The 14,848-nt window shown below is 62.5% G+C and overlaps 2 protein-coding genes and 1 long non-coding RNA gene across 4 annotated transcripts; 1 reads left to right on the top strand and 2 right to left on the bottom strand.

Moving 5' to 3' along the window:
• Window positions 1-288: 288 nt before the first annotated feature.
• On the bottom strand, window positions 289-2,717 carry LOC112990039 (serum amyloid P-component-like). The gene is made up of 2 exons (XM_026111529.2): window positions 2,600-2,717; window positions 289-1,829 (listed from the first exon to the last, which is right to left on the bottom strand). Exons 1-2 carry the CDS (start codon window positions 2,661-2,663, stop codon window positions 1,210-1,212), a joined length of 684 nt encoding a protein of 227 aa, XP_025967314.2. The 5' UTR covers window positions 2,664-2,717; the 3' UTR covers window positions 289-1,209.
• Window positions 2,718-8,381: 5,664 nt separating this feature from the next.
• ACKR1 (atypical chemokine receptor 1 (Duffy blood group)) lies at window positions 8,382-11,725 on the bottom strand. 2 transcript variants are annotated; one of them, XM_064499113.1, is made up of 2 exons: window positions 11,374-11,725; window positions 8,382-10,528 (listed from the first exon to the last, which is right to left on the bottom strand). In XM_064499113.1, the coding sequence occupies exon 2, from the start codon at window positions 9,539-9,541 to the stop codon at window positions 8,648-8,650; it is 894 nt and encodes a 297-aa protein (XP_064355183.1). In that variant the 5' UTR covers window positions 9,542-10,528; window positions 11,374-11,725; the 3' UTR covers window positions 8,382-8,647. The 2 variants fall into 2 exon arrangements, with proteins under 2 accessions (XP_064355183.1, XP_025967315.2); XM_026111530.2 differs by having other exon boundaries at window positions 8,382-9,580.
• On the top strand, window positions 10,493-13,001 carry LOC135323923 (uncharacterized). Its single transcript, XR_010385411.1, has 2 exons — window positions 10,493-10,964; window positions 11,964-13,001. It is a non-coding gene; the product is annotated as an uncharacterized LOC135323923 (long non-coding RNA).
• The last annotated feature ends 1,847 nt before the right edge of the window (window positions 13,002-14,848 follow it).

The following is a 14,848-nucleotide window of genomic DNA, read 5'->3' as shown; positions in this document are numbered from 1 at the left end:
TTTCATGTGTATTTAGGCAGCTCCTGAACACTGAGCCAAGCTTTGCATAGCCTGTCCATCCTCTCCAGGACTGTGTTCCTGACTGACGGCCATCAGCTCAGAGACCCCACTTATCCACTAAGTCTAGCCTCCATTACAGACCCCCCCCCCCACTAGGACACACACCAGGCTTAAAAGCCTGCATTTCCCCAGAGCCCCTTGGAGCGATTTAAAGCTTTTTCTTCATACTTGCCCCCCTCCAGCATCCAGGCACTGTGGATGTTGTAAGCAAGAGGCTACACACCGCAGTTCGGTTGTTGCATCCGCAGGTTGCCTTACAGCTCCCGGGGGACACAATCTGGTCCTGGTGATTTATTCGTGCTCATCTGGCTGGTTTAGCCCATCCCCTCTTGTACAGATCCCCCAGTTTCAGCTCAGGCTGAGCACCCTGGGCCTTGGGCAGGATTCAGGGTGGGAATCTCCCCAGCCTTGTCCCTGGCTGGCGTCCATGCAAATTACTCATTCAGCAGCTCTGCAGCTGCCTTTTCTTCTCGCGCTGCTCCTTTCACCCTGATCACAGTCTCCCTCGCGGCGTTCTTGTTCCTCATGTATTTGAAGAAGGGTTTAATGTCAGTTTTGATTTCCTTTGCTGAAGCGGAGCAGAAAAATGACTCTTTGCAAGGCTGCGGTGTTCATTTGGACACGTGGAAGCCACCCTAGGGCCAACAGGGCATCCTGAGGAGCCGGAGCCAGAGCCAGCTTTGGGCTGGTTTTGGCGTGGGAAGGTGTCTCCAAGGCTCTGGGGAAGAGGTGACAGGTCAGTGACGGGTGCTGGGACTCGGTGAATCCAGGTGGGTCGAGGCAGGCTGAGGCCATGCCTTGCTGAGAGAGGGGGGAACCTGCCAGGCTGTGAAATGTCCCGTGCTCTCTTGGCTGGAAGTGGTGTACGCCCAACCTTCCCCAGCTCTGGCTGAGCCTGGCTGCATGGGATCCTGCTGAGCTGGGCGCTCTTGGCCCCCTTCCCACCAGGAGCTATTGCTCCCCGGGATGTTGCACAGCCTTTTTCTTCCCCGTGCCAGTGTGTGCAAGGATGCCACGCCGAGGCGTGCGGGTGGCACGTTCACCTGGAGGTATGGGCAGTCTGCGGAGGCAAAGTGGGTGACGGGACAGATCAGACAGTGAGGGGATGCTGGGGGCTGAGGCCGTTCCAGCCCTGGATCTGGCCTGTTCTTACAGCCCCAGAGCCTCCCGCAGCCTGGGTTTCACCACCACGTCACCCTTCGTCTCGTAGCTCAAGCTCTTCCAGGTCAGGATGGCGGGTGGCAGGCGCAGGGACTGGTAGGCGGCTCTCATCTTGTCCGGTGAGAGCCCCACGTCCCACAGGTACACGTCTGCCAGCTCGCCTGTGAACGAGTTGTACAGGTCAAAGCCACCCCCGTAGGCATCCTGCTCCTGCCCCAGCAGGATCACGGCCTCGGCGCTCACCGTGTAGCCCTTCTGCAGCCCCTTGCGGGGCCAGGGCTTCCCGTTGAACCAGAACTCGGTGAGGCCGGTGGCGGACTCCCAGCTGGCGCAGACGTGCTCCCAGTCCCAGCGGCCCTCGGGGATGCGGAAGGTGACAAACTTGCCCCCCACGTACAGCCGGTACTCGCTAGGCTTGGGCTTGAAGAGAAGGATTTCGTTGTCCTGGGCCTTGGTGGCGTAGGAGAAGAGGCTGTAGGGCCGGGTGAGGTCTGTGTAGGACCTCAGGCACACGGTGAAGTTCTGCAGCGGCTGCTCCGCCTGCGCCTTCAGGAGCACGTAGGCATCGCTCGGGTCCTTCCGGAAGACGAACACCTTTCGGTAGAGGTCTAGGAGACGAGAGGTGGGACACGGTGGGAGCTGGGGCCCAGGCAGCGCCTGGCCGGTGTGTCATGCAGCCCCCTTTCACCCTCTCTCAGCCTTCCTGCCCCCTCCCATTTCCCCTGGGTGACTCTGGATCCCCAGTGCCCACTCTGCTGACCCCAGTCTTGCCCCTGTTTTGCTCCCCGAGGGCACACATCCCCCAGCCCCACTGACTGCTGCTCACCGGGCCCTCGCATAAGCTGAGGACTCCAGGAGCTCCTGCCAGGTACCAGCAGGACCTGGCCAAGAGGGATTTCTGTGTGGGGCTGTGCATGGTTCTGTGTGGCCAGGCCTTCAGGCACGGCAAGAATTATGGGGTCCACCACAACGCCGTCTTGCCCTGGATGTGCAATCTGGGCAAAGTCTGACTCAGACAGAGCAGAGTCGTTGTTCTGAAGTGCCACGTGCCAAGCTCGATCAGGACCTCTGAGTGGAGCATCCTCGCTGGGCCCTGGCATCCCTCCACCGTGCGCTGTACCCCAGGAAGATGTCCTCACCCCGGAGCTGGTGACCCAGCAGCACCTCCAGCCATGGATGGGTCCAAAGCCCCCTTCTGCCAAAACCACCCTGGCTGCAGATGCAGTCTGGTGCAGTCACTGCAGGATGGGGCTTGGGAGTCCCCGGAAGCATCTGGCCTGGGGCAGGGAGGATGCTCCTCTGATTTCTAGATGTGTTGTGGTCCCTATCTGTGCTATCTGCCCACATGCTGGCTCCAGTTCCCCAGAACAGCTCCTACCTTCCTGGGCCACGATCCCCGAGAGGCCAGCAAGGAGGGTGAGCCAGAACTGCAGCTTCCTCATGGTCCTCGGTGCAGGAAGCCCTGGGTGGTGGCCGGGGACAGCAGCAGCATTCAGTGCAGGGCTGGCGCCTGCCTGGTTTATCTGCTGGATGGGTGGGAGGGGAGATGCCTCCCTCCAATCCTGTCCCCAGCAGCCTGGCATGGTCTAGGAGAGTGATTTCACGCTGTCATGTGGTTGTGCTGCGAAGCTCGTGGAAGTCTCTCCCTCATCTGCACGAGGCTCCTCCTTGGAGCTGTGCCCTGGGTTTGTGCCCAACCGCCTGGCTTGCTCCGGCAGCCGAGGACACCCTAAGAATGAGGCTTTTACCTCCTCTCACCCCATCCTTTGGCAAAACTCCTAGGAAGAGCATCCTGGTTTGAGCCTAGCTAGTCTGAAATGCTCTCGGGGAGGAAGATGAAGCCGTGCTCCTCCCCAGCACCCTCATCCACGAAGGCAGGAGCTCGGAGAGGTCCTGCCTTCTGGCTCCCAGGATTTCTGCAGCCTCTCTTGGTGCTCAGTCGCCCCAGAGCTGGGCCTTGTGAGACAGCTGCAGCACTGGGCAGCCTTGCTGGGAGGGCTGGAGCCCTCGGCGAGGAACCGTGCCTGGCCAAGCCACCAAATAGAGGATGCCTCCATGCAGGCCATAGGCGACGTCGGCAGCATCTCCGTCCTGCGCCTGCCGTGGGGCTGGTGGCCGAAGCCCCCCTCGTCGCCGGGACTGCATGGCGTGAGAGCAGCTGGTCCCAGCCTGAGAGCCCACGCCGAGGCCGTGGGACGAAGCCAGAAAACAAAGCTCTGGGCACCAGGTGGCAGAAGAAACCGCAGCAAACTGGGTGCTGCAAGCGACGGCGGGTCCTGGCACCCTGCGGGGATCCTCCTCCCAGGGCGGACAGGGCTGAACGCAGCCAGCAAGCCCAGTCCAGGCCCCGCTGGGCAACCTATGGCCCATAGGGATTGCAGACTCGTTGGAAAGGGGGAGGATTTCCGTCTGGGCTGTGAACAGGAATGGCCAGAGGGACACGCAGCAGTGCAGACAAATCCCCTACGACCCTCGGACTTTCCTGCCTGGAGAGATCCTGAGGGGCTGCACATGGCAACAGGGCTTTAGGGAGCCTATGAGCCTGCTGGGCTGCAGGCGTTTTAGGAACCAGGGTGGCTGTGGGGGCCAAACTGGGCTCATTAATAAAGATACTGGGCTGGATGCTGAGCAGGGTGGTCCCGAGGGGCCCCGCGGTGCAAAATAAGCCTGAGTGTGATGCACCACTGCTGAGCTAATCCCCAGATTAAGAACGCAGAGAATCAAATCACTTTGGGGGAGATAAATGTGATAGCGCCAAATTTAATCACGATCCTGCAGGCAGCTGGGAGCAAGGGATGAACCGCGACGTCCTGGGGGGCTCGTGGCAGCTGGAGCAGCTCCCTGCGTTTCTTCTGAAGGGCTGAATGTGGAGCGGGTGAGTGCCCGACCAAACACCCCGCCTGCTGCCACGGCCACCGCTGGGCCAGGTACCCGGCTGGTGGCAAGACCTTGCTGTCCTGGCCATGGGCCTGCGCCTCCCTGTCTCCTTCTTCCCCCATCCAGAATCGCTCCCGGCTCCTTCCACATTGATTTTGCAGCCTGTGCATCTTGTGACTGCGCGTGGAGCCGTCCCTAATCGGGATGGATGAGGGCTGGTTAACTGCCTCCAGGGCTGGATATAAATCACCCTGTTTCCTGCTAATAGACTGGAGAGCTTCTCTGCCATTATTAACTTTTCTCTCTAATTTGGAAGCACGAGGAGCGTATGCCTCCCATTTCCCGTCAGTTGGTCCTGCGGGAGCCCTAATCACGGCGTGACCGGAGGTGCTGGAGCTCAGCATAAGAACCAGGGCTTGGCGGGGCACCGCTGGGCCAAACATCCTCAGGAAACGCTGCCCCTGGCCCGCGCTGCCGGCACAGCACGGCCTTGTCCCTTGCTGTCCTCCAGGGCCTCCTGCACCCATGGGTGGAGGATAGGGATCCAGGCAGCCCCGGCATTGGTGCAATCCTCCTGGTCTGTGCTGGAGCTTGCAAGCTGCACGCTGCTTGCCTGGTGCTCGGTTGCCTTCCTGCTGGGTTTATAGCTCTTTTCTGGCCAGTCTGCAACATCCCTGCTGCAGTTTTGAACTCTTCAGTGGGTCCGATCCTCCCTTCCCAGGGAAGGAAACAACCCCCAGGAGCAGTGAGGATGGACTGCAAGCTGCGGAGCCACGGGATGCTCCGGGGACAGCGTGGGGTATAAGGACAGGAACAGACTGCAGTTTTTTGGGGGGTCCAGGTTTAGGCTGTGCATATTAGAGAGGCAGAGGTGGGGGGGGACATGCCTGCTGGTGTCCCATGGGGCCACAAGATTTTGGGCTCCCTCCTCATGGGCCTTCACTTTGCAACAGTCCCATGCGGGATGCATGTATGGGACCGTCAGCATCCTTCCTACGGAGTCGTCTGCCTGGGATGGCGTGGGCCCATGTTTTTCCCCTGCAGACGAGTGGGCACCCAAGGCAGCGTGTTTGCAATTCCCCCCCGCAGCTCCTCTCCGCAGACCCTCGAGCAGCGCGTCTCGGCGGCACAGCCCACCTGAAGAGCAGCCCCGGCTGGGCCTGTGCATCCCTCTGCTCCGGGAGGATTGGTGGGAGCATTTTGGAGCCATTTGCTATTTCACGGGTGACAGAGCAGTTGACAAATTATTGAAAGCGGAGCTGTGCTTGCAGCCGGTCCGAGTCTGCATGTTCCGTGCACTTTTCAGCACCTGTCATTAAATGCAGGCTGAGCCCAGGAGAACAGGGCTGACAAACATATATATTGTATATAATCCCCGGCGGTTGATCTCTGACATGACGTTTATCTCTGCTCGTCAGGAGAGAGTGAATAATCCCCCGTCACTTCACTCGCGGAGATCGACGCCGGCGCGGGGATCAGCGCTGGCTGCTGCCCTTTCCGCCTGCCGAGGTCTGCCGGTGGCAGGGCTGAGCTGGCGGAGGTGGCACGCGGGGGAAGCCCACGCCGGGCTCTGGGCTGGCCCTGGGCTCGCCTGGCCATTTCACCAGCCCCTCCGCCCCATGAAGACACCCCCAAATTGGGGAAACTGAGGCACGGCTCGGCCATGAGGCTGCACCGCCTTCTCCCATCAAGAACCAAGACTTTGCCCGGACTCGGGGTGCAGCACCAGCGTGGGAGCACTGGTCTTTTGGAGGGCAAAGAGGGGCAGGCAGGGGCTGGCGTAGGGCGAGGGCAGGCCATCTTCTCCGCATGGAAAAGGGCAATGGGAGCAGCGGGATGCCAGAGTGGGGCTGAGCAGATCAGCGCGTGCAGCCCCAAACGGCCGGGCTGAGGGTGCTGAGAGCCCGGCGAGGGGGGTGGCAGGAGGAGAGGTCCTTGGGGACCTGGCAGACGCCAAGTCTGGTGCCTGCGACAGGCTCTGATGGCCAGGCCGAGGCTTCCTCGTGGCCCTGCTGACGTGGACGGGGTGGGACAGCAGCCAGCTCTGAGCTGCCCCGTGACGACCGAAGGGCCGGGAGCAGCCCCGTGCTTCCATTAACTTCCCCGTGGCTTCATTAGCTGCAGCAACAAACAGCTAACGAGGAAGTCATGCTTCTGGGCGGATTTCACCCGACTTCCCCGGTTACGGCTGCAATCCAGAAGAAATCAGCAGGTCGGTGAGGTCAAGCAGTGAGTCCCTGCAGCGCGGGGCCGAGCCACCCAGTGTGACAAGGGGTCCCTCTGTCCCAGGACGGGACCGGTGGGATCCCACCTCCTGGCATCCCTGGGGCCCGTGACCTGCTGGCTGATAAAGACCAGGGGAGGGAAGGGGAGGCAGTATCTCACCTGGCCTCCGTTGGGCCGATGGCTCTAACCTGCTCCTTGCAGCACGGATCAAACCGGTGCCCTTTCCCAGCCCAGCTCATCCGAGAAGCAGCCGGGTTCAGGGATACATCCGCAGAAAGAGGATCTGCCTGGGGGCAGGTGAGAAAACAGCGACCCAGCTCCCTCCCGGCGATAAGAGACCCTCTGCCCGTGGAGATAAGGCTGCTAGAAGCGAGGACAAAGCACCGCATTTTACAGCCGTGCAAGTGCTTAAATCAGAGCAAATTCCAGCGGTGCCGAGCTGTCGCATTTGTGATTGCATTACTAGAGCAGAGGCCTCTTTCTCAGCATGGGGAGGATTTGTGCTGTCTCTTTGCAGAGCTGCAAGGCTGTGGCCATGATTTCTGCCATCTGCTTGGGCCAGAATTACCGTGCATGTCCCACTGATCTTCTTATTGACGTTTTGAAGGGTCATTTTGGCTTCTGAGCTCCTTAAAATCCAAGTGGAGCTGCCAGGAGGAATGATGAGTGCTTGCTACATTCAAAACACTGTCAAGAGCATGACAAAAGTGGAGGGTGTCTCCGAGTGCGGGTGCTGGGGACACACACCTGCGGGGAAGGCAGAGAGAGGAGCACCAGGATTTATTCAGAAAAGACCTGGGCTTATCCATCTCCCGTGGAGCCTGGAAAACCTGGATTTCTCCTGTGTGTTATTGGTAAAGTCCCTCAAGGTGGGATGTCTTAAACTAAATTTTCCATGTCTGCAGTTCCCACCACCATCACTCTCCGCAGTCAAAGAGGAGACACGAGCACTTCCAGGGGCTGCGGTGGATCCGGCTGGGATCGGTGGCCGCTGTTGGCTGCATCTCCGAGGCTGGGGGTGAAGGCAAGCTCTGATGCCTGCGCTGGCTCGGAGACTCCTGTCCTGTGAATCGGGAGCACCCGAGATCTGCCCCGTTCGTTGCAGCTTCCCTGACTTGCTCTACGTCTGCAGCCAAGAGCTCTGCTCTGAGCGAGGGGGGTCAAGCAGGGGGGTGGAGACCGGTCACAGCTCCTAACACAGATGCAGGCTCCAACCTGCCCTGACCTCCCCGTGGTGTTAAAAGCCCACTTGAGCCAAAACGATGCATGGGAGAGCACTGCCCTCCCTGATGCTGGGAGGAGAAGCTTGCCCATGGACCACCACGGTTCCTGGTGGGAGCAGCAAGGCTCCCACTTGCTTGCAGGATTTTTTTGCCTCTTTCCCCCTTTGCACTGGTTGTTACGGCTGTGCAAGGCACCGCGTTTTGCTGTCCGCTGCCCACAGCTTAGTCCAGCAGCGGGACAGTGACAAGTGCCCTGTGCCCCTCTCGCTGCCCTTTTCAAGCCCGGTTAATCTGCTGCAGCCAAGGTCAAAGCTGTTTCTCCCTCAGGCTGCAGTGAGCTGCTGCTGGCCGGGAGGGACATCCCAGGGTCGAGCAGGCAGGAAAATGCAGCCAACACGAGCAGCCTGAGCACTGCCCGCTCATTACCCGAGTGGGAAGGGGACGCCGTGGGGTGGGGAGCGGGGGGCCTCAGTCCTGGGGCTGGCCTGGACCTGCAGAGCTCGACCTTCCCCGTGTCGCCTGCACCCACCAGCTGGGCTCCTGGGAGGTGGCAGAGAGGCGGCATCACGCAGCAAACAGGGGACATGGGTGACACGTTCGCTGCCGTGTTGTGTGCTGGGCGCTGAGCACCCCACACCGTGCACCAGCACCGCAAGCCATGCACCGGGCACCGTGCACCGTGCCCCAGCGCTGTGGGGGTGAGAGCCTCTGCCCTGGTCTGGGGAACATGCACCGAGCCTGGCAGTTCTCTGCTTTCTGCGTGCTTCGGTGCTGAGCAAGGCAGAGGTGGCCCCTCCGGGGGCTTTTCCAAACAAGCCAACCAGAAACCACGAGTGCCTGAAGCGGGGCCATTTTATTGTCTGTTTTGCAGCAGAACTGGGCGCCTGAGGCGGGAGTTGGGCTTTGCCGGTCCTGCCCCGCTGCCCGGGCACCTTGGCTCAGCCGAGCGCTGCTGGGTGGTGCCAAGGGGCCGGCAGTGCTTGGCTGCCGCAGAGCCTGGGTGCGGGGCGAGGAGGGCACCAGGGGGGTCCCACGATGGAGGGTCGGGCACCCTCGGCGTGGGTGCCGGTTGCTGCACCCTCGGGTGCTGCACCGGCCGCTCAGCCTCTGCCGCTGGGCCCCGTTCGGTGGCGACGGAGCCCCGTGGCGAGGAGCAGCAGCGGCCCCAGGCAGCAGTGCAGGATGCCCAGGGCTTCGCAGAGCCCCAGCACGAAGTCGAAGCGCTCGAAGGTGCTGCAGGTGGGCTGCAGCAGCTGGGCGTGCAGCAGAAAGTCCACGGCCAGCCCCGCGCCGTAGGGCGCCCAGAGGCCGAAGAAGAGCCAGGGCAGGCAGCTCGCCGGCTGCCAGCCCCGCCGGAGCCGCGGCAGGACCAGCGTGCCCGCCGCCAGGGCTGCCGGCAGCAGCAGGAAGAGGCAGAGGCAGAGGGCGAGGTGGGCCAGGTACGCCGGGGAGAGGATGTCCACGTTCCTGAGGACGCAGGCCACCTCCGGCGCCGGCACCGTGCCGCTGGAGAAGGCGGCCGGCATCGCCAGCAGCAGAGCTGCTGCCCACAGCGCTGCGGCCAGCCGCCGGCTCGGGGGGTCCCAGCCGCCCCACGCGGCGCCGCAAGAGCCGCTGGCCACCAGCAGCCCCTGGGCGAAGAGGCTCCAGTGCCACAGCACGTGGCTGAGCTTGCAGAGCCCCCGCCCCAGGCGCCAGCCCTGCCCGATGCCCGCGGCGAAGAAGGGCAGCAGCAGGGCGAAGAAGCTGGTGCCCACCGTCAGCTGGGCCACCAAGGCTTTGCCGTGGGGCCGGCCCCACGCGTGGGGGCACTTGGCCAAGGCCACCAGCAGCGCCCCGTTGCCGAGCGCTGCCAAGGTGCAGGCTACGGCCAGGAAGACGGGGGCCGTGCGCTGGAAGACGGGGCAGTAATGGTTGTGGCAGGGCTCGACGTCGGCGTAGTCCAGATTGCTGAGGTAGTCCTCGCTGTAGGAGAGGTTTCCTATGATGTCCATGAGATCCAGGGAGGTCTTGTTCTCCAGGATGCTGGGGCTCTGCAAAGAAGACGAGCAGGCGTCACGCTCAGGTGCCCTCGCTCAGCCCAGCAGCCGTGCCGGCGGATGCGGCTGGCCAAAGGCAGGTGCCCGACCCCGAGCACAGCCCTCTGGGACCCCCTAAAGTGTCCCCTCCATCTCCATCAACGGTTTTGGGGCTTCCTTTTCTCTTGTGTCCCGGGGTTGTGTCCCCACCGCGCTGCTGCCGAGGGCGTTCGTGACACCTCGGCGCCCGGCTGGTGCCACTGCCAGCGCCTCGCTGCTGCCTGCAGCGGGTCCCGCCACGGTGCTGCCAAATCCGCACCGTTTTCATGCAGAAACCGGGCTCTCCGTTACCGGGAGCCGAGCTCAGAGCAGCCAGGATGGGGCAAAGCCGGGTCTCTGCTCCGGTGCGACACAGCACAGCGTGAAGGAGGCTGGCGGGGAGCCCTGGGGATGCTGGCAAACGCTATTTTTGCAGTGCTGCCTTGCAGCCAGGCTGCAGCCAGCGGACGGGGGGGTTATTGCAGCCGTCGTGCTGTTTGCAGCGAGCTGGTTATCAGGGAGTGACACGCCGCGGGGGCCAGGAGCGTGGGGCCAGCCTGGGCTGATACCTGCCCCGGGCCAGCGCTGCAGGAGGGAGCAGAGCCCCGGCTGCGCCTCAGGCTTAAAAGCCACAAGTTTCTTACAGCTTCAGAGGGGCGAGTTGAGCCAGACCCTTTGCAGGGCTTGCCGGGGGCTGGCACCAGTTTCCCAGGAGTTTCGTGCGTTTTGGGGAGGGTGACAGCCCCCGGGGACGTGGGAGCCCATCCCCGCAGGGAGGATAACTCTTGCCTTGGAAATCCTTGTGCAAACGTCACGGCAAAGCTCTGCTGGTGTTAATGTCTGCTCAGGCCTTAATGCCTTTAGCTGCAGAAGTTGCTGCCTGGCACCGCTGTGGCCTTCAGCCTCCCGACGAGCGTTTCAGGGCTGATGTGCGGGGCAACCTGTTTTTACTCTCCTGCCGCCAACTCCAGGCTCTTCTCAGCAGCGGAGAGCGGCTGCGACTCTGCAAGTTGCTTTGCTGTGAACCGCTGGGTGTGGGGACACGCTCCGCTGGCGCTGGGCCACCGGCAGCCACGCTGTCACCGCCTGCCACCGCCCGTCCCGAGAGGTGACCTCTTGCACACGGACGCAGCACAAGCCCCGCGATGGCTGGGTGCAAACCCCCCCAGGCCGGGTGCAAGGATGTGTTTCCCAGCGGTGATGGCTTGGTGGCCCTGCTGTCCCCCCCTCAGTGGGAGGTGGGTGAGGGCTCGGTGCAGGGTGCCCTGTGTTGGGGACTTGGTCCTCCAAAGTCCCTGGAGAGTGCCGAAAGGATCCGGGGAGCACCGGGAGAACCGAGAGAGATGGAGGCAACCAGCAGGTATGGAGTGGGGGGGCTCGGATATGGGGGAGAGGAGCAGCAAAGACAGCAAAGAAAGGGGACCTTTGAGGGGGGGTGGGCAGCAGGAGGGGGGGGGTCAGCACAAGAGCTGAAGAAGGGAGAAGGGAAACGGGGGGGCAGGAAAACTGGGAATGGGGACCCATTAGAGGAGGCGGTTTTCTCTAAACAAATGCAAGCTGCTCCTCTAATGGGCTGGTTCTGGGCAGCACCGACCCCGTGTCCAGGGTCTCGGGTCACATTTAGCTGCCCAGAGCACAGGGCAGAGACGAGAGCCCGGCACACGCCTGCAAGGAGAGGCTCCCCCACAGCCCCTGCCTCGGGCCCTCACTTCCCAGCACGATGGAAAGAGCTTGAGAGAGAGGACGCAGGGAAAAGGGGCTGCACTCACCACGGGGACGCAGTTGCCCATGATGTCCGTGTCCCGGGATCAGCCCGCGCGCCTGCTGTGTGTCGGCACTGCACGCGACCGTGCACGCTCAGCAACACATGCTCCGCAGCGGGTGCTTTGCACGACGGTGCACACTCGGCCGCGCACGCTGTCCGATGGTAGCTCTGCACCGTGGTGCACGCTCAGCCGCGCGCGGTCCCCGATGGTGGCTTTGCACGACGGTGCACACTCGGCCGCACGCGGTCTCCGATGGTAGCTTTGCACGACGGTGCACGCTCGGCCGCACGCGCTCGCTGCCGGACGCCGTGCACGATGGAGCGTGCTCCGCGTGAGCCTGCTCGCTCTCCGCAGGGCTGCAGTGGGCTCTTCTCTCCCTCCAAGGGGAGGTGAGCGACTGCGTTAGCGAGATAAGAGCCGGCTTTTTAACAACAAGCCTTTTGCCCTGGCAATCCCCCTTTGCCACAGTGAAGGAAACGGGTGGGCCAGCATTGCCGGTAAAAACCGAGAAGCCAGCACGTCGGAATATCTTGGGCAGGAAGCAATCATTTCTTGGCAGAACACCCCAAATTCATCAGGAATTTTATTTACAGGTGTCCACGCAGACACTCACATTCCTGGCCCCGACACGGCCGTGTGTGGAGGCCTGACATGCCCATCACCGGGATGCTGGAGGATCCAGCGACAAGCGAGTCCTCCTGCAACGTGCGGGGACTGCTCTGTGCCCCCAGCCTGGTGCTGCTGGGAGGGGGGGGTCTTGGAAAAGGTGGATGAAATACTGGGGTTGTGGGGAGCAGCTTTCCTGGGCTCGGGGCAGGGCTTTGCGGGAAGCCCGAGGTGCTGGACACGGGCAGCCCCGTCGGCATCGACGCCGGGGAGGAAGCGGCGACAGCGGGAGCGGGACAGGCTGGTGCCTCCCTGCGCCAGGAAGGAAGCAGCGGAGCGGCTCAGGCCTGCAGGGCTTTCCAGCTCCGGGAGCACAAGCCGTTGTTCCACTGTGGAAAACACAGCGCTTCCTTGGGATCCCCCATCCCGGCTCAGCCCTGGAGCGGGATCCTGCCGTCGCCCTGGGGCGCCGGATGCAGCCCCGGAGCCGACTCTGCAGAGGTGCCGGCCCGGAGCCAGCGGCCGGCCAGGGCTTTCCCGGGAAGCCGGGAGCCGTGCACGCCGGCAACGCTCGGCAGAGCCCTGTCTGAGCGCAGAGCCAGCAAAACTGAATTTTAAACAGCCCAGTTGCAAATCAGAGCCTCCGGCTGACAGCCCCGCTGCTGCTGCGACCGCGATGCTAAAGCACGGCCGCAAATATCGCAGTGCTGTCTCCTTCCCCGGAGACTCCGCGTCCATGAACGGAGCTGGAGATTGATGCTCCCCTTGGACGCGAATGCTGGGAGCGGGCTATGAGGGCGCATTGGGGGTCTCCTTCCCTCCCGGGTGCAGCCGAGGTGTTACTGCCCGCCCGTCCCGCATCGCCCCGCGTCACCCCATGTTGCCCCGTCCCACGTGTCTCCGCTCCCTCTGGCCTCTCCTGCACGAGAAAAGGCTCCCAGGGTCTCTCTAGAAGTGCTGCACGGCAGCGAATTGAATTATTTAGTGTCTCTATTCTTTAATAAACCAAATTACGTATTTTTTGATTGAGAGCGCCCACTAAATAATTCATCGCTTTGCATTTCTCTGTTTGACTGACTGTGATGGCGAATTACCAAAGAACAAGCAAACCTGCTTGTCGAGGGCTAAATTATTCTCACTTACGTTTTTTCAGTGTTTTTATTATGTGCAATAAAAGCCGCTAAGGAGAGAGCTGGCCAAACAACACCCGCGGCTGAAACGCCTCCCTTGGCTGTGCCCCTCCCCAGGGAGATTTTTGGGGATTGCAGCAATGCTCAGCGCTGGGATGGGATCCTCCCGACCTTCCCGGGGGCTCGGGGCACGTCGCACTGCGGCGGCAGCAGGGTTGGGGACACTGAAGACCCTAAACCGTCTCTTGCCCAGGCTTGTGTCCGTGCTGGCTGGGAAATGGGCCCATGGAGGTGGGTGCCCACCCACCCGCTCAGGGCACCCGTGGGGGGTTTTCCCAGGGCTGAGCAAGGGGCAGAACCGCAGAGCCAAATTTTGGACCCTGCTGGAGCTGAGGGCTCTGAAAATAAGCCAGTCACTGGCATGGGGATGGGGATGGGGGGGGGGGAGATGTGGGGCCAGGGAGGTGACCGAGTCTCGTGGGTCTCTGTGGGGCGCAGACACAGCCCTTTGCACCTCTGAGCGCTCTGCAAAAGCCCCACAAGCAAAAGTGCTGCCCTGGGCCGGGCTGGGGGTCCAGGCACGAGGGGAACTGCCATTTGGGGGGCTGAGGATCTGGGGGTCCAGGCTTGGGGGCCAGGCTGGGGACCCTAAGGGGCTGGGGGGCTGAGGAGGGCTGGGGAGCCAGGTTGGGGGTCTGGGATGAGGGGCTGGGGGTCAGGGCTGAGGGAGCTGGGGGTCTGGGCTTGGCATCTAGGCTGGGGACCCCAAGGGGCTGGGGGGCCCCCCCACACTGTGCTCGCCGGAGGCTGCTCGCGCTCCGAGCGGGCTTTCGGGCTGGAGCAGACGCGTGTTGCCCGCTAAAAAAAAAAATCATAACGCAGCCCCGGGCTGGTGCCCTTCGGCAGAATCTGCATTAACCCGAAGACGGATGGTGCCTGCAATGCTGTGCGACTGCCCATCACTCACCGGCCGGCACTTCGGTGCCTGGAGCGGCTGGGGACGAGCCCTCACCCGCATCCTCAAGCAGAAAGAGGCGGCTGGCGAAGGGCTGCAGAGGAGCAGCGACTCTCGGCGATGCCGTTGCATTTACCGGGGGCCGTAAAAGCGGCAGAGGATGCTCACGGCCGCGCTCGGGGGATGCTCGGGGACGCCGGGGGAGGTGACGCTGCACCTCGAGGGACGCTGTGGGTGACAGGGGTGGTGCGGAGGGGCCCAGGCTGGTGGGCACTGCTCGCTGCTGCACAATCCTGAGCGTTCAGAGGGTCGGGGGCTCCCGCACGCCAGGGCCCAGGGCGCATCCGGAGCCGGCCGTGATGCCGGTGCCTCCCTAGCCCTACCAACACCTGCGCTGACGGTAACGTATTTTACTCCTTTTATAGCCTGGCTGTCGCCGCGTTGTGCTGGGGCTGGGAGAAGCAATAGGAAATAAAAATTACCTCTTTGCCTAGGGAAAGGACGCGCTGTGTAAATGAAGCATTGCGTATTCATCACGATACAAAGTGCTCCGGTGCAAATTCGCACTGGCCATTTCGGGCTCCTGGGGAGATGGTGGTGGGAGAGGTGCCCCCCTCCGCGGGCTGTGCGATGAGCTGCGTCCAGCCCCAGGCCATGTGTTGCGATGAACTGTCCCTTCATCGGTTGTGTGTTGAGATGCGCTGTGTCCCGCCGTGGGCTGTTTGATGGGCTCAGCTGTGTCCCTCGATGGGCGGTGAGATGTGCTGAGCTGTGTCCTTCCATGGGC

Source organism: Dromaius novaehollandiae, chromosome 29 (assembly GCF_036370855.1).
Source record: "Dromaius novaehollandiae isolate bDroNov1 chromosome 29, bDroNov1.hap1, whole genome shotgun sequence".
NCBI lineage: Eukaryota > Metazoa > Chordata > Aves > Casuariiformes > Dromaiidae > Dromaius > Dromaius novaehollandiae.
The sequence above is the reverse complement of the archived record's forward strand: the minus strand, read 5'-3'. Positions and strand labels throughout refer to the sequence as shown.